This window comes from Sander vitreus, chromosome 18 (genome assembly GCF_031162955.1).
Source record: "Sander vitreus isolate 19-12246 chromosome 18, sanVit1, whole genome shotgun sequence".
Lineage (NCBI taxonomy): Eukaryota > Metazoa > Chordata > Actinopteri > Perciformes > Percidae > Sander > Sander vitreus.
In genome coordinates, this window is record NC_135872.1 from 4,340,436 (window position 1) to 4,359,880 (window position 19,445).

A 19,445-nucleotide genomic window follows, 5' to 3' on the forward strand; every position below is an offset into this window, starting at 1 on the left:
CATGCTCAGTCCCTATGCATGCACTAATGGAGAGATGTCAGAGTGAGGGAGCTGCCCATGGACAGACTCCCAGAGCAGTTGGGGGTTTGATGCCTTGCTCAAGAGCACCTTGGCAGCAGCACCAGGAGGTGCTAGCCTCCTACCTAGCCTCTTTTCTTACCCTTTTTTTACCCATTCTTCCTTCCTTCACTTCTTTCTTTCTGTCTGTCTATCCTGCCTTCCTTTTTTTCTTCCTTCTATCCATCCTTCAGTTATTTCTCTTTCCTCCTGTCTCCAAACATTGGCAGTGACTGCGTCGGACACTTTGTACAGAATTCACCACTGTAATAATTTTCAGCACTGATGCCATTCGACACATTTTTCATCTTATTCCCTCGATCGACTGCACAACTTCTTCTGTGGTGTTGTTGCTGCCACAGGGGAACTTAGTGTTGAGGTATAAAAATATCCAGATCTGATGAAGCCACAGTCGCACTATTTATTGTCACATAAAACACAAAAGACTCCAGAGTCCAGATTCACTGTGTTTGATGTATTATGCTTCTTACTTTGCTTTGAGGTCCTGTTGACTGCTGTGTATTCCGCTGTGTGCTACAGGCGCAAAATGAGGCCCTATATGACGCATTACTGGTCCATTTGTTTGGACTTTACTCTTCCTTTCTTTCCTCCAGTTTCTCCTTTTCTCACCTCCTCCTCTCTTCCTTCATCTGTCTCTTTCTCAGCTCCTGCTTTCCTCTCTACCATCACATCAGTCTTTCCTTCCTCCTTTTCATTTCCTTGTTGTATTTTTTCCAAGCTTTCTCCTCCCCCTTTCCTTTTATTTCTGTGCTCGCCTTTTCTCTCTCTTTACTTCCTCTTCTCTGTTTTTGTTTCTTCCCTTCTCCTTTGTATTTACGTCTATCTTTGCATGTCCATGCCTGTCTTTCTGGCCACTTCATCCTTCTCACCCGTCACTCATGACTCATAGATCAAATAATACATAATAACATTGATGACAATCACACATAGCGAATCACACACACACACATGCAAAAACATGTACACACTCTTCTCATGTCTGATCATGTCCAGAAGATTTGATTTGTTGTGAATAAAGATGCGATTAACACACACACACACACACACACACACACACACACTTTTTCCATGCAGACTGAACAGTTGGTGCGGTGTAATGAGCTAATCTTCAGCTACCTCTCTCTCATGCTTCTCTTTCCCTTCTTCTCTCTCTCCCCTCCCTTCCTTTCTCCCTTTCTCCTTTGTCTGTCTTGCTTCACCATTCCACCTGTGCCTCTCCGTCTCTCTCTCTCTCTCTCTCTCTCTCTCTCTCTCTCTCTCTCCCCCTCTCCCTCTCTCTCCCTCTCTCTCTCTCTCTCTCTCTCTGTCTCTCTCTCCCTCCCTCTCCTTCTCGCTCTCCCTCTCTCGCTGGTGATTTATTGGTTGTCAGGTTGTTCTCTGCAGGGGCTTCTGGGATGCCGTCAAGGTGCACAGTGGTCAGGTAATGACAAGTGTGTGTGTGTGTGTGTGTGTGTGTGTGTGTGTGTGTGTTAGCAGTATTTCAAGCTGCCTGTCCAAAAAAAGTGTCAAGCATCTGCCCCTGCAGCGTGAATGTGTGTGTGTGTGTGTGTGTGTGTGTGTGTAATGATCATCTTTAGACAAATTTAGCTTTAGATTAATTAACATTTAGATTAATTTATCAGCCACATGATATACGGTAGTGGCTCGCCTGCAGCTACACACCACATTAAATGTGTGTGTGTGTGTGTGTGTGTGTGTGTGTGTGTGTGTGTGTGTGTGTCTGTGTGTCTTTGTGTGTGTTTGTGCAGACCTGCTTGCCGTCGGCCATGTTGCAGGGCATCAGCAGGACCTGGGAGGCAGGGAAGGTGGTGGACAGAGACAGACAGTGCTGCTGCTGTCGGATCTGCTGCCCGTGAGTGTACACCCACTCCTGGAGACAGAGACAGAAACAGAAAGGTGAAAAAAGTCATGTTATAGATTAAAAAAAGTATTTAAAAAAAGTAGATAGATAAGAATCTCATCTAGACTATATCCTACATTTATTTTTAGGGGCACTAGAGTCGTACTTAAAAGGGAAAAGAGAAATGTATTCACGTGGAAGCAGTAGCGCTAATGTGTATTCATAACCAGTCTGATATGTCACACACACACAGACACACACACACACACACACACACACACACACACACACACACACACACACACACACACACACACACACACACACACACACTTACAGGTAACAGATACTAAGGAGGTCAAAGTTCAAAGTAACAGCCGCCTGATGTATTAATAATCATGTAGGAGAAAAACGTGTTATAAGTGCTAAGAGGACAGACTAACACACACACACACACACACACACACACACACACACACACACACACACACACACACACACACACAGTAAACTTTATTTTTTTTATTTCAGATACTTTCCAGGGGGATCCATATCACAATAAAAAACACACAGAGTATAACATAAAATACAAAAATACAAAACCTTCCACAATGTTCAGTGTCTGACATACAGACATATTCGCCAATGGTTCCACAGTCTGGAAGAAAATCTGACAGAACTGCGTACAGGGTTAGCTAAAACAGTGATCAAGTTATTTTTTGACTCAGATACTCACACATAAATCTATACATCAGGTTACATAAAATAGCAGAGCAGGTAGGTACCCCGATACTGACAAACATATGGCTTGCACTGGAGCTTCTTGGAGCTCTCAGCAGCAGCCTCATGCTGTCATTATAAGCCACTATGAGTTTTCTAATGCTGCCTTACTTATAACGACACCACAGGTAGGCAGTATACAAAGGTGTACAATACGCTCTGAAGAGTGAGATCTTCACAGATACAGAGCACATGCTAAACTTACGACACAGCATGTTCGCTTGAGCGTACAGCTTCCGACGCTGCCTATAGATATCCTTATCATCAGACAGGTCATTTGCAATAATATGGCCCAAATATGTAATCTCACTGCACACCCCAAGTGCAGTACCAGACAGATCGAAGTCAGGGAAGGTTGACTGTCTGTCTTCTCTACTTCTAATAATCATGATCTAACTCTTTTTGGCATTGTATTTTATATCAAAATCAGCACCATACTGTGTGCATATTCTCAAAAGCTGTTGGAGACCAGCACTACATGGGCTAAAAATGACCACATCATCTGCGTACATAAGGTGATTAATTAGTGAGTCACCAACCCTACAACCTGTACCACATGCATTTAAAATAGAAAAAAATTCAAATCATTCATATACATATTAAAAAGAAAAGGAGACAGAATTCCACCCTGGCGGACACCATTGGTCACTTGGAAGGGGACAGATGTAACATTCCCCCATCTCACTCTCATTGTCTGATGCGAGTACCAATAAACCAAGATTCTTATTAAAAACCCAGGGACCCCACTGTTAGGCAATTTTAAAAATAATTTCTCATGATTAACACGATCGAATGCTTTAGAAGCATCAATGAAGCACATGAATTTTGCATATTATATTTATCTAAAATTTCCTTTAGTGCAAAAATACATAAATCAATGCCATTCTTTCTTTTAAAACCAAATTGGTTATCAGTAGACAGGACATACCTCTCAAGTCTACACAATAGAACTGTCTCCAGCACTTTGGACATAACACTGGCCAGAGCTATTGGCCTGTAATTATCTGAGCTGCTCAGCTTCCCCACTTTATCTTTAATAACTGGTACTAGCACAACAGAGAGCATAGAATCAGGTAACGCTCCATGAACAAAAAAACCTGTGTAGCACATAGCTACCAGAGGGCACAGTTTCTTACTGGCAAGTTTAAGATGTTCAGCTGTAATACTATCCAGACCACAGGCCTTATTATCTCTTAACTTCAATATTGCTTCATTGACTTCAGCACAAGTGACAACAACATCATCATTAAACTCTACATTATCCACTACAAACAGATTACTTTTTAACTGTGAAATTTCATCAGGACCACTCACACCATCTATATTAGATGGGAGAGATGTTTTGCAATTATTCATAGTTTTTATTTCTTTCCAGAAGTCATTAACATTATTTTTTACAGTAAATGTGTTACTAGTTCCGGATTATTATTGGCCCTAACAGCATGTGTGTGTGTGTGTGTGTGTGTGTCTGTGTGCAAGGGCTTTCCACACCCTCAGGGGACAGACAGTATAAAGGTCACACCAAAGTGAACTACATCTTGACACATCTAGAACAAACACACGTGCACACACTGCATGGTGTCTCCAAGGTGTTTCTTCATAAAGGGGTGCCACATATTTTAATTGGTATTTAAATAATTAACTATCTGAATTATTTCCAGGTTATTATTAAAAGATGAGAAAACAATAGCCAGTATTATTATGTTAGTAGAGATTAATAGTTATGTTTGTGACTAATGATTATATTCATTATTGTCTGAGTTTCTTTTGTCTGACTGAGACTGTGGGAGCCTTAAAGGGCAAGGTGAAAAGGCCAAAACAAAAGCTTAATACTTAGGTTTTGGCCATGGATAGAATCTCGTACGTAGGAGGTAAACTTTCATTTCTTAATTAGGCTGTTTTGAGGGCGAGAAAGCCATGCTGAAGTGCTTAGTGCATGCTACAAAGGGAACTGAAAGTTCAGCCAAATGTAGCATAAACAAAAGGTTTTATCTTCTTAGTTAACAACAAATGTCTACTGTAAAACATAATGGAAATGTATATAGGCACCAACTTGGGTTAAACAGTGCTTATAATAATTGGGTGCTCTTACTTAAGTTACATAATGCAGGACTTGTAATGGACTATTTTTCCACTGCAGTATTGCTATTTTTACTTTACTAGGATCTGAATACTTCCATCACCACTGGGTATCAATGTGCCTGTTTACTTGTTAAAGCTACATTGTGTAAGAATTTCTCCCATCTAGTGGTGAAATTGTATATGACAACCAACTGAATATTACTTTCTAACCCCTCCCATTCCGAGCGCGTTGTAACTCCTACGGTGGCCGTATTATTCCAAGAAGTACGACTTTGTCTGTGAGAGTTCCTTCCAGTGTAATAATAGTTTTACGTTATTTTGGTACCATTTCATTCAACATCAGCTATCAGGTTCCCAAACATATGCAAGCTAATGTTAGTAAAGTATCAGTGCTATCGTTATTCTGTATATTGTACGAGATTAATAGTGTAAGACAATGTTTTATCTCCAGCTAGTCTGTGTTACAACTGCACATGACGTGAGTTGTCTCTCAGGGAAATCACGACACATATGATTATGTTTATGTTACAAGGTAGACAATCCTTTTTCATCATTAACGCGAGGAATAGTATCCTTAGACGACGTAATGTACAACCAAGCAACGATAAATCTTCGAATTTACACAAATAGGCTGATTTACCTTTCGAGAAGAAAGCAGGCAACTTCGGCGTCCCTTTTAAAATCCGTGCCAGTTACTGTAAAAGTGCTAAACGCAAAGGTATGTCCCTCTTTGGCCAACGTATTTTAAAGATGGAGGTATGTATTCTGAATGATTCTGAATGGCAGATTCTACACGTACGAGAATACGTTGGTTAGTTGGTGGAAGTAATTATATTAAATAAATATTTGTGAAAGAACAAAGTTTTTTTTGTTGCTAAGAATCACCTCAAAACATTACACTATGGAGCTAACAACCTAATTTTGAATTATTGAATTATTGAATTGAATTATGAATTATTAATTATAAATATTTTTCAGTTTTCGATTAATCAACTAGTCATTTTCGCTTATAATCGTGATTTCTTATGAGGAAATAATCAGCAATTATTACATTTCTAGCATTCCATCCTGCATTTAAAGGGATATATCAATACATCTTTACAAGTTATGATCATAATGATACTGCTCATTGGCCCGTATAAAGTAATGGGTTGGTGGGTGAAGAGACAGTAGGAGGTCTTTTCAAAGCACGTCTGTGATTTATGGGGTTTTATGTAGAATAACTCAAAACTGCAGGGTTTATTTCACCGTATGATTGATTTATTGAACTGCAGCAAAGAGAATGACATTGGAGGTTAATTGGTGCTGTAGCTCAATACATCTTCCCTGCTGGAGCCTCCCAGGGAGTAACCTCACATATTTTGAGAAACATAATCAGTTTATGTTCAAATATTCATTAATGTGTCTTTGTTTGGTTTCAGTCTAGATTATTATTATTCAGCAGCGGTAGAACTACACTATAATTACAACACTTGTCTTACTGCATGATCCCACATCATATTATCTTACTATATTCATGTCAGGGATTTGTACTGTGTACGGCTTTCTAGCTTTGACTATGATACACAGTTGATAGTCCTCCTTCATTTTTTGTTAAACTTGTAGAAAATTTGTAATGGAACAGTATAAAACATTTAAATCTTAGATGACTGACATGACATGAAAAGCTGTTTTCTGCTACAGTAGTATGAATTTATAAAATGGTCTCCATGCTTCCTTGCTATGGTATTTTTCACTGAAATGTGGCTTTAAAGAAATGCTCGCTTTGTTTCTGAGGGACTGACACCAGAATCTTTATGTTTACAGTGACTGTTTCAGATCACTTACACATGTTCTGCTAATAGATTATGTTGTAGCTGCTAGAAATGTCTAAATCGGATCAATATGGTCTCAAGATAGATAGATAGGTAGGTAGATAGGTGGATCGATGGTTCGATAGATAGGTGGATCGATCGATAGATAGGTAGATAGGTGGATCGATGGATCGATGGATCGATAGATAGATAGATAGATAGATAGATAGACGGTGTTCCCCAAAGATGACCAAACAAGGACGTGGACTCTTATGTCAGGTCAAGCTGACATAGAACATCTGTTTTCCAAGCAGCTCTGACGCAGTTAGGAAAGTATGGTGTTATACAACAGCAAAGTGGATGCTCTAACTTTAGCTTTTATCTCCAAAATATGAGGTTTAGATAATATGGTTAGTGACATTCTTTAACTATTAACACAGATACACATGATGCGGGAAATATCTGGCCCGACAAAGTCTGCCATTTTTGAGCCCGCGCCTGACACCATCTCTCTAACGCACGCACGCACGCACGCACACACACACGCACGCACGCACACACTCACACAAACACACACGCTACCAAGAGGTACATGTCTGTAGATTTAAACAATGAATGAATTTACACTACTGTGCCTCGTGCGTAAACATGCTCAGTGTCTCCCTAATGGGGAGATGCACTTTCTTTCGCTTTCGTATAGCATATTCCATACATCATGTGCTCTGCGGTGTAGAGGTGTATATGAACACTGTGAAGGGAGGGATGTTAAATGGTCTATTAAATGAAAAAAAAAAAAAAATTAATCGATTCAGCGTGGTTGCAGACCTCTCATAGGATGGTCTTTATTCTCATGGTGACAAGAGGCCCCTCTCTGGAAGGTCATTTTACAGTAAGTGTTTAGTTTTGTCACCCGTTCTCTTGTCCATATCAACAATGTTTTATTTACAGGATTGTTCAGGTGCCACCAGAGGTTTCGCCCAGATGTCCCTCACCTTCCACTTTCTTTGAGTTGGCATTGTAAACTCCTGTCGATTCGGGAAACATTATATTACCGACAACCGACAATCAAATTATATTTATCTTTTTTTTTTAGTAAAATTCTCGTCACACACTCGACAGCCATTTTAATTCCAGAGTTCACCTCCCATGTGCCACCAAACAAGTTCCTTCCCAAGGATATTTTGAAGACGATTGTGATTGGTTTAAAGCAAGGCCAATAAACCAGAGCACGTCTTTCTCCTACCCAGGAATGTTGTGTGGACTCGGCAGACCTTCCTCCGCAGCGCTGTGGAGGAAGGTCTGGCATTGGGAGACTACCCGTTCTCAGCAATTAATTGTGGTTATTTTTATTTGATTATTAAAAAAATGTTTCCTTTAATATGGATTTCTTCTTTTAAGTATTTGGCTAAGGATATTTGCAAACACCAGGGGAAAAAAACCTCACTTTTTAAGGGAGAAACTGACAGAAGATAAACATTTATTTAATTATTAATGTTAACAAACATTTCCACCTGGGAGCCACACAGTACAAAACAGACTTCGGAACATGAACAAACAGGGATTAAGAGCCTTCCTTCAGGGCTTCTCTACAGTAGCTGATAAGGTAGAGTTTCTCACACACACACAAACACACAATCACACATCGCAGTGGTTTTCTCTGCGAGTTCAGGGATTTGAACCCGAAACCTTCCAGTCACAGTGCAGCCTCTCTAGCCTTCGGGCATTTCAGCTGCTGACATGTTCGCGCTCTGCAAGGCGGTTTGTTAGAGCAGATCACAGCCTTCACACTCGCTCTAAACACAGAATAATGAGAATCCTACGGGTATTAATTAAGGCAGAGAGAAGGCAGAACACACACACACACACACACACACACACACACACACACACACACACACACACACACACACACACACTCCTATATTACCAACAGTGGACTATCGTTCTACACTGACCAAATGTGGACCACTTTTTCTGATAATTTTGAAAGAAAATTTTTCATTAAAGGTATTATTTCAGAATATAAGTGCAAACAAGTTTTTATTTGTATTCAATTTGTTATTGCCAAGAGGGGACTTGCAGTTGACCTGTAAATCATAAGTTACCTGGCTGCATGCAGAATTATCATCCATTTTTTATTTTCTATTAGGGGTATTCACATTTTTTTGTGTTACTGTATGTAAATATTATAACCTCTGTAGAGTGGTGGAGTATGCATTGTAAAAAGGACTACCTTTATCATGTGGATTGCATTTTATTTTGTACTTTTAGTTAGTGAATCCTTTGTGTCAGGAGTGAAACCTGTCCTCAGTGTCATGGTGTGTTTTGAATCATGCTTTGACTAGAGTGTGCTGTGGTTGTTTGAGCATCTTCAGAGCATTCAAGTTAAACTCATTTATGTATATTTACAACAGTCAATAGATCCTGAATTAATAATTCTGTAATGAGGACTAGTCACAATTCTGATTTGATCGTCTGTCTTTTAATGTCCATATTGCTATCTAAGAGGGGACCTGTGTCAGGTAACTAACACACACACGCACGCACGTACGCACGCACGCACACGCACACACACACACACAGACACACTTTCTGCTGTAACCTAATCAAGTTTTAGTTTGACGACTCTCTCTATCAGAAATCTTGTTTACATCTACTAATGACCAGAGACAGGGAGGGGGTGGTGTGAGCCATATTTCCTCATCCATCTTAATGAATATGAACTGTTTTTTTCCCCCCACAACCTAGTCTAGACATCCACACTTCCTGCGTCTATGGAATGAAAATCTGCATGACTGAAAACCCCTGATGTTTATCATTTTATGTCCGCTGATTTGACAACATGTTAAAGTTTTATAAACCGTATTCCAATAACTGTCTTTAGATGTCTTCTTTACTCTATCCCAGATTCATCTGTCTCCTAACGGTTCACAGTGGGGAGAACTACAACACTGTCTTTCTAAATTCCAGGTTGACCCACCTGGCTGATGGCAGGGACCCCCTCTGTTCCTACGCAGGGAGCCAGTGTGAGGACGGGCAGCTCCTGGCCCTCCACCCTGCGAGACTCCAGACAGTTCTGCCGCTGTTTGATCACCCCGGACTGAGAGTCAGAGTCGTCTGGGACCCTGGTAGAGGAAACAGAACATAGAATTCATACAGGGGCTCCAGTGTGTTGGAGAGACATATATTACACATCCCAAATAAAACCAAAAATCTATAACTAGACACCACTAGAGGACAGTGAGAATATATGATTTTTTTCTGTTGAATGAAGTGACCCTTTAATCTCCAAAACCTAATTTACCCAAACTGGTAGCAAAAGGATTTAGAGGATATATCATCTTACATTTTAAGATACACTTACAGCCTCACTCAGATAAAACAGAAGACCCCAATTGTCTCCACTGTGGTCTCATTAACTACATCAAGATATTGCAGTTAATTTGACAGTGATTCATCAGCGTTTTCAAAAATGACGCGCCTGATGCACCTTTAACGAATCCGCTGAAGGCCACGATTTTCTAAACTCATTACTTCAGAAAGTTTCTTCCCAATCTTCCTCTTTGATAAACTTTCTCAGTCTTTCTTGTTAAATTCTCGGCGGCGCTATAAACTCGGGCTTAAGCCCTGTACCATTAATTCAATCTGCTATCTCTCTCTGTTTTAATAACCCTTTAAAGGTTATTCTGCGTTTTAAGGGTCAGGTCTGTCCTCCCCTGAGAGCGAGCCTGTTAATTCCATACTGGGGGATTAACACCAGCCTCCAGTGGATAAATGGGTATTTAAGTGTGTGTGATTGTGTGTGTATTGAAGTGTTTGAAAGGGAAAAAAAGTGTTTAAATGAGAATGCTTATGTATGTCTTAAAGTGCCCATATTATGCCCATCTTCAGGTTCATAATTGTATTTAGAGGTTATAGCAGAATAGGTTTACATGGTTTAATTTTCAAAAAACACCAATTTTTTGTTGTTCTGCTCATTGCTGCAGCTCCTCTTTTCACCCTGTGTGTTGAGCTCTCTGTTTTAGCTACAGAGTGAGACATCTCACTTCTGTTCCATCTTTGTTGGGAGTCGCACATGTGCAGTACCTAGGTAAGGACTACTAGCCAGTCAGAAGCAGAGTATGAGGGCGTGCCATGCTAGCAGCTAGGCGAGCATTATAACATGTGTTACAAAGTGACCACGTTTGTCTCTGAAGTAAAGGCTGGACTACAATAGAGCTGTTTGGAGCAGTTTGTGAACAGTGTTTTCTGTTGGAGATGGTAAGTCCCTTTGGGCTGGACTTTGGGCTTTTTCACTTTGTAAACCTATAACATGCACAAAAAAGATATATAACACAATAAAGGAAAGGGAAAAAGCCAAAAAGCATAATATGAGCACTTTAAAGATATTTGTATTGGCATGTTTGTGTGCTGTGTAAGCAGTGCATTTGTGTACTGTATGTATATGAGTGTGTTGTTGTGTGTGTGTGTGTGTGTGTGTGTCTGCAGACAGAGCAGTCAGTCTGAGACACCAGGGCCCCTGGGAGCTCAGCCAATCAGAACAGAGGGAGATATTTAACACAATGACACTGGATGAGGTGTTCCAAAAGACATGAAGATGAGTGTGTGTGTGTGTGTGTGTGTGTGTGTGTGTGTGTGTGTGTGTGTGTGTGTGTGTGTGTGTGGTTGAAGGTGGGTGTACACTCACTGTGGACATTAATTTTGACAGATTCAAAAACAAAACAGGAGGTGCATTGTGTGCCACATTTGCAAACAGCACAAAGCATTGTGCAGGTGTGCAGTGTTTGGTTAAAAGCTGTATTCAGCCCCTTTCCCACCGGAAAAAAAACAAAACACCAACACGCACTAACATCTGGCTTTTGTCTGCAGCGGGAAAGGTTACAATCAGCTTTCATTCCCAGAACAAATGACTCAGCAGTAGTCAGGTATTTATCGGCTCCAGTTCCGATCGGCAGTGATGGAAACATGACCCTTGGGTGGAAACGCCTTTTTTTCGCCCCTTTTTTAAAAAAACGCACACATTTACAGGGCAAAAAGGGAAATTCACAATCATGCCCACACCTTTACCTGTCCTGTGTGCTTTTTTGTCTCAAAATGCATACAAGTACATTTCGCTGGACAAAATATGTTCTGACTGCATCATAAGATCTGGAAATTAAGCTAGCCACAGGTCTGGAACCAACCCTCTATGCTCCCCTCTGCACTGTTTGTTTTGTCGCCTATCATCTTTTATTATAGCTAGTTTTCTTTTGCAGTCCCAGGGACAATGAGAGTACTAAAGTTGGGGGGACAGAGTCAAAAGAGATAGATTATAAACAGAATATTCAAAATCAAAGAAGCAGAGGCAGAGATATTCTGACTTATAGAAACCTGGTCAAATCTTCATCCACGGTCCGAGTTCATTATGCTGGCTTTGCGTACTTTACAAGGCTACTCCAGAGCCGCGGAAGACATCATACGTACAACTGTTTGACAGGCTGAGTAATTCCCCCCATGAGGAATAAACTGACCTGATGTGTAAAGTCAGTGACATTCCATTTTAAAAGACAAAACAGACGTAAAAAAACATAATAGAAAAATAATCTTATCTTTAAAATGCCCAAGACAATAATAAAGCCAGTTCTAGTGTCAGTCTTGGAATGTCTCCTCTCTCTCAGTTGCTTGCTCAGCAGAAGCTTTCCCTGGACAGATAAGTTCAAAGACACACACAGACACACACACACACACACACTCTCTTACTTGAGCTCAGGGTAGACGTTGTCCAAGTACCACTTAAAGGATTTGCACTTGAGCTTCTTGCGCAGCTCCACTCTGCCTTGGATACTGGTGACACACACACCAACAGACAAAGGCAGACAGTCAGATAAACATTAGTCGGTAAGTAGTCATACAATATCCAAAGACAGAACAAACTTGTCACAGATAATTACAAAGTAACGTACAGCCAGGACAAATAATAGAAGCATGTGATGTGGATAGGCAGGTAAAGCCTCATAGCTGTGTTTAAATGTCAGCGTTAACCTGTTTCCGAGAGATAAGACACTGACATTTATGCATAGCTGTGGGCTTTAATGTTTGTTCCTGCTGTGTTTTGCGGTAGTCTTGTATTAATCACATTGTGGAGACTTGCTTCCCATTCGGGGACAAAACACTGGTCTGATGTAAACCATGTATTTTGCGCTTAAGACTTCAGGTTTAAAGAGTAGCACTGCAGGTGGCCGGGTTGGCTCAGTGGGTAGAGCAGGCGCACATAAACATAGCGGTTTATGCCTCGACGCAGAGGTACAGGGTTTGACCTGTGACGATTTCCTGCATGTCTTCCCCCTCTCTCTCCCCTTTCTCAACCAAGCTGTCCTATCCATTAAACAAAAAACAACCCAAAAAATTATCTTAAAGGCTGAAAAGCAAGTTCAGTTAAACTTAAACTACTGGACGTCAGCAAAAATGTGATTTTCAGGGGGTGTTAAGTTACTCTTTAATGTCAGGGTCAAATGTCGAAGGATTGAAATATATTTCCCTATTCACTAACCCTAACCCCTGTTAATATCTCTGGTTGTTTTAGTCGATTGTGGGCATTGTTGCAAGTCGATATACAGAGCTACTTTATGGCCCTATTAGAGTCAAAGGATTTCTGCATCATTGTGATGAAGTACAGCTGCAAAAGCTGCTTGGAGCACTTAACTCTTTTTTTTAAGAGTTTATATTTCTGTCACCCTCAGCAAGTTGCAACAACCTGTATAGCTGTGCCAATCCACCCTTGTTGCTGTTGAAAATTGCAATTAATTTAAGTCTCTTTTACTTCCATTATTGGATAGTTTAGGGTGGCTGTGGCTATGAGGTAGAGCGGGTCGGCCCTCAACCACAAGATTGGCTGTTTGATGCCGGGCTCCTCCGGCCACATGTCAAAGTGTCCTTGAGCAAGACATTGAACCTCAAATTGCTCCCCGGACGCTGTATGTGGTTGTCCATTGCTCCTAATGCTTAGGATGGGTTTAATGCAGAGATTACATTTCACTACATTGTACTGTACGATTGTGTGTGACGAATAAAAAAGTTGCTTCTGTTTCTTCTTCTATAGTTTATAGCTGAGACAAACAAGAAACATGGGGAGAGTCAGAGAGATGACATGCAACGAAGGTATCCACCCTGAAACAACGTATGAATGTTGTGGTTAAATAAACCAAAACAGCTGGCAATTTCTTCTGTGGGTTTTTTTCTGGCTCTGGTACAAGAAGATTACATTGCGATTCCTCTGAATTGACGTCTGGAACCAGGCTTCTCACCAGTGTGAATATAAAGTGTGTGTGTCGATTGTGTGTGTGTTCTTAGGCCAGCTACATGCTGCCTGCATGGCGTGAGCGTGTCAGCTGAATTTTTTTTCACGCGACACACAAGCGTGTCGGAAGCGTTTCCAGACAAAATAGAATACAAAAAGATGTTTATATGTCATTTTGACACAAATACATATTAATAAATGACATGTTGATGTTTGAAAGTCTCGAGGTTTTGACATAAATGCAGATTATACAATACATTGATTTTCAAATATTGCACCTGTCAATACAGAATGAAATATTCTGTAGCCTATTTTGCCGTCAATATACGTCTTTGCTGTAATCAAATCAGTATATATTTATGTTTAACTTGAAGGATACTACTGCTTGAGTGCAGTAAATCAATGGGAAACATACATGTGTACAGACAAGGCTAGCAGCAGCAGTGCCGCGTCAGACACGTTTCTGGTGTGTAAAGACAGAAAACGCCACGCAGCCGCCACGCAACTGACACGCAACAGAAACGTCACGCTCACGCCACACAGGCAGTGTGTAGCCGGCCTTACTCTCCGTAGGATTTCCCCCGAGCTGCAGGCCGAGCAGAGTAGTAAAAGAGACTGAAGTCGTCCATCCACACCTCAGCTGTACGACGTGTGTTCCTGTAACCACACACACACACACACACACACACACACACACACACACACACACACACACACACACACACACACACACACACACACACACACACACACACACAGAGTTAAAACCATGGTACCTCACAATCTTATTTCCTGTTATGTATATTTGCTTTATGTCTTCCTTTGGCAGGAACTTATTAATGGTGAAAGCATGGTGAAAGCATTTGCATCCAGCAGACAAACAGTGAGCCAATATGAATTTCCTAAATTGGATAATGTGACTTTTGTGACATGTATTGCATGTTACAATGATACTAATTCTTTGGCATTTAAAAATCTCTGATGTCTTTAAACAATGGCACCAACAATGGCAGTTTTGAAAAAAAAACAGTCTCTGCTAACTGCCAACAATAATGTAACCTTGACCTAAAGTTAATGCAACTATATGCGTTCACTTGAATGTATTACGGATCTCCAGAAGGTTTCCAGCTGTGCATTTAATTCTCTCGCAAATTACACATATAATTGGTGGTTAATGGATTAAAAACATTTACTGAACTATAGGCATGTTTCTTTAATACAAAACAGCCATTGAACAAGCTTCAGATTTTGTTTTGGCTAAATCAAAACATAAGAAACTGACCCACAATTTCATAATGCAGGTGTGAATGTGTGCGGCAGAAGGGTAATTCATTAATCACGCACAAGGTCTCCACACAGTATGAATACAAACAGGACAGCTTCATCACACAAACAGAATCCCAACCTCTGTTCCCTAGATGTTTGGGAATGATATTGAAATGTTTAAATAAATGATATATGCAACACTCCCTGAATGTAAGCAAGAGGATGTGATGAGATGCAAGTATGGTCTGTCCCCTCCTCCATCAACAGTGTGGATCCAGCTGATATTTCAACCACAGTGAAATAGAGGAGAGACCGTAGGAAGGAGGGAGGGAAACAAACAAGTAAAAACAGGCATCAGCAGTGTTTACCTGCTGCCTTTAAACACACAGCTCTGTTGCAGACAGCAGCCCACCTCCAGATGAACTACCATTCACTGCCATTACTTCCCAATATATAATATCCAGATTCAGACTGCATATTTATACATGCTGCAAAATCCTGCCTGCTGTATCCCTTATTCAGTTCTGTCCAGCTCAGTACGCTTTATTCACCCACACTGCACAAACAGTAGAGCACATTTTCTCCATCTCTCGCCTCAGATTTACTCCTTTTTCTCTCATTCTCTTTCTCTCTCTGTAGTAATTAGCTATTAGCTGAGTTTCTCTGAGCTGTGAACTATCTCACTGAGATGACAGAAACCCTCCATTACAGGCATAACACTGGCTGTGACGGTTTAATGAAAGGGGAAGAGAAAGAGAGAGAGAGAGAGAGAGAGAGAGAGAGAGAGAGAGAGAGAGAGAGAGGATATGAGTTGGTTGTAGGCATATAAACATAAATACGTGTCACACAGGCTTACAATTAAAAAGAATCACTCATTGCACACACAAACACATTGGGATACAGCAGCAGGCGTCGGCGAGGGAGGAAACAGCATAATCTTTGTAATCAAATTATTAGGCAGCTCTTTTTATTTAGCATATTCATAACCCAGACTGCCAGCGCCGAGCCTTCAGCTAATTAACCGGCGGAGCAACACGCGAGCAGACAACTGCAGCTTTGTTCGGGAGATCGGCGTTGATCACAAACATCACGCCATCGTGATACAAATAAAAGTCATCATTATGCGCGCAGAACAGATGTTGCCTCGGTAACAGCCGACAGGGAGCGAAATGAGCGACTGAACGGCCTGACTGAAAAGGAAAAGTCTCAGTGCCGGTGTGGATTAGCTGGTTGACACTAACCAATACGTTTATAGGAGCCGTTCGGCAGAGAGGCTTTGCTCCAAAGTGCCGTTCAGCAGCAGGAGCGCTCGTTTAGGAAGCTGAACTCCTCCAACCTGGCAGAGTTAGTGCCTTGCTCCGCCCATTAAGCCACAAAGGGAACCCAACTTTCAACCCTGGCAATGTTAATGCCTTGCTCACATGCGGAGGTTCGGGAATTACTGAACTGTTAAAGGAATAATCCGCCGGATAGATCATCAGTCTGCGGCGTTCAATGGATCCCAGGAGTTACTTTGTGATTTAGGGCTGTAATTTAGTTTTGTGTGAGCTCACTTTCTCTCCGTCTTCTACTTGAGTTTGTCATTTACAATGTTTTAAGAATTCATTTTTCTTGTGACCTCGAGATATAAACAAGCACTGTCTCCCAATTGGACTTTGTTCTTATTCCTTATACTATATAACACTTTGATGAATAACACCATGCAGTAATGTTGAAAGTGCACTCGGTTTTGTAATCTGAATGTAACCAGCATCCTTATTGTAGCCATGATTAATCTATTTATGCGAGATCAACTCACATGCAGTCTGAGCACATTAGTCCTGTTAATGGATTATTGGACTGCCTGTAAACATCTTTCTGTCTGAACTGTTTGAAAGGGGCAGGGAACAGAATACAGCTTATGCTAATAGGATCATATTGTATTCGCAGCTCAAAGGCTCCCAGGCAGCTGTAAATCCACTTTAACAATGATGTGAACAGCTTGCGCGGGGCTGCGACACACAGCTCAGAGTGCAAATGCTGCACGGCTGTTTCCTGTGTAATATTATTAGTCCAAAAGAGAATCTTCGGCAGGAAAGTTAGTGGGATTATAAATTAGGTAAGTTAGTGTATAACCGCACACCAAATGATAAAAAAAAAAGCCAAACAAGTCCGAAAAGCAATTAGGTGATAGTCAATCTGCAATTCATTTAGAAATGAATTCAGCTAGTAGGTCTCAGTAATATAATATGGGAATAGGAACCATAAAAGGGAGCAGGGATAGATATTCAGGGGATATCTGTATATCTATCTGCCTATTTCCCACTGCAACACCTTGTAACACTTCAGGGAAAAGGCCGGTGTGGCAGTGTTGTGAATGAAAGCAGTAACATTATTACATCTGTCTGAGCAAACCAATCACAACACTCAAAAAAACAAAAAATTGCAAAATGTTGGACATTAAATACATTACAAGAACATTGGCACTGGACAAAAAACAGCTCTTCACACGTCATGTTTCTGAAAATAACCTTCCGCCAAGCATGAAGCATGCTTACAACTAAATAAAATCTATATGAGAATGCCAGGAAGGGCCTGGATAAGAAATGATCAGAGTCCTTAAACACCACGCACTGCATGATTTTATCCCCCAACTGTAAATGCCAGTGGACTCAAACTGAACATACTCGGTCCAACTTGCTCTGATCAATTGTGTGTCTTAAAGGGGAACTATGCAGTTTTTTTTTTTAGCTTAATTTACCTTAACTGAACAGCTTCGCCGTCATTGGAATGGTTATATGACTTTTTTCGGGTTGAGTGGTGGTCGTCTCACTCCCCCCTAGCGCCTGTGAGAGGAAAAACCACCCTTGCAACTTTGGGCCGGCAAGCCGCCGGCCTCAGCGTCAGGAAGTATCGAGTGATATCAGGTCTCGCGATGTAACGAATTGCTTTACGGCACTGCACACATACACGCTGCTACCATAGACAGTGAAAGAAAGGCTGCTACACGCCCCCATCCAGGAACCGGCTAGCTATAAGAACAAGGTAGCGATGGAGATTTTCACACTATCGTAATGGCTGAGCCGGCAAAAAAGAAGCAGAAAGCTAGGAAAGCATCGTCGGAGGAACAGAGAAAGAGGAAACGGCAGACGGATCGAGCGAAGAGTCAGACACGAGTAAACATAGGAGCTGCGTTTTCAGAATGGCGAGAACTGAGACAAACGGAAGCCTGTCAAATCCGATGATGACCTGGCGTTGTTGCTGTTGCACTTGTAAGTATCTTTGATCAGAAACTTTATCTGCCACAGAGTTTCTTGTCAGCTTGATGTTGGCAAACGCAAGTTGCTTCTGCTCCGACAGCGTTCTAAGGCCGTTGTAGGAAAAAAGAAAAATGTTACGGACCCGGGAGAGAAGGGTAATATTTCAAGAAAAACCTCAGTGGGCATGGCTCTGTGCGTTCGCCGGCTTCTTTGAAAACAAATGCACATGACCAGAAGGAGAAGATGGGAGGGGGGAGAGTCGCCAACGAGTTTTTTACGACAGCGTTGCCAAATATCTATTCCGAAGCTGTAGGGGGAGCTCTATAGAGAAACCTGCGAGCAAAACGTGAGAAAAACAGCGAAGAAATTGCCAAAACTGCATAGCGCCCCTTTAAGCTGAGTTGGAATTCCCAATCCCCTACTTCCAAGCTGCACGGATAAGAGGAAATAATTCTTCTAACTTCTAACAAAGTTTTACTTTGTACTACAAGTGTTGCTGGAGTTTTGACCTTTTTCTGTGTGAATTGACAGAAATCAAGCAGCCCTCTGGCATCTCAAACAGATATCTGATTCAGTCTGCATACATGAAAAATCCCCCTAAAGTGGAAGTTCTGACATTAAAATTAGTCAAAACTTATTCTGAGACTTACTTGATGTAGGTGTTGGCGTTCCCCTCGGGGAAGACGTACGGGTGTTTCTTCCTGAAAACGTGACCCACTCTGCTGCAGGGCAGGATCTCCAGACTGCCGCCACACTGCCACACCCGGAATGAGATCTCTGCAACCAAGTAAACACCCAAAATTTCAACTTGTAGATTGTCTGTATGTTTTTGATTTATTCGACCTTTTCGCCAAGCCTCATTCTGGTGAATATAAAAAGGTCCAACAAAATGACAAACGTCTCAACAATACCCATCCCTGACACCAAGTCAAGAACAGATGTAAGCCTTGCTGTGTTACATCCCCTGTGTTTTTGTGTAACTCATCTGTCTGCATGTCTGTTTTGCCTCCTCTTTATTGTGAAGCACTTGGTGACGTACTGCTACTGCTCTGTTTAAATAAACTAACTTCAGATGTGTGACGGTAGCTGGG

The 19,445-nt window shown here is 41.3% G+C and overlaps 1 protein-coding gene across 2 annotated transcripts in view; it reads right to left on the reverse strand.

Annotated features, from left to right (window-relative positions):
* The window catches only part of galnt14 (UDP-N-acetyl-alpha-D-galactosamine:polypeptide N-acetylgalactosaminyltransferase 14 (GalNAc-T14)), a 191,590-nt gene that overhangs the window by 11,172 nt on the left and 160,973 nt on the right, over positions 1-19,445 (reverse strand). For both annotated transcript variants that reach the window (XM_078274174.1, XM_078274175.1), the window contains exons 10-14: positions 19,005-19,131; positions 14,414-14,506; positions 12,313-12,396; positions 9,554-9,698; positions 1,829-1,948 (exon numbers count right to left, since the gene is read on the reverse strand). In XM_078274174.1, the coding sequence (XP_078130300.1) occupies positions 1,829-1,948; positions 9,554-9,698; positions 12,313-12,396; positions 14,414-14,506; positions 19,005-19,131 (569 nt within the window). The remainder of the gene's footprint in view (positions 1-1,828; positions 1,949-9,553; positions 9,699-12,312; positions 12,397-14,413; positions 14,507-19,004; positions 19,132-19,445) is intronic.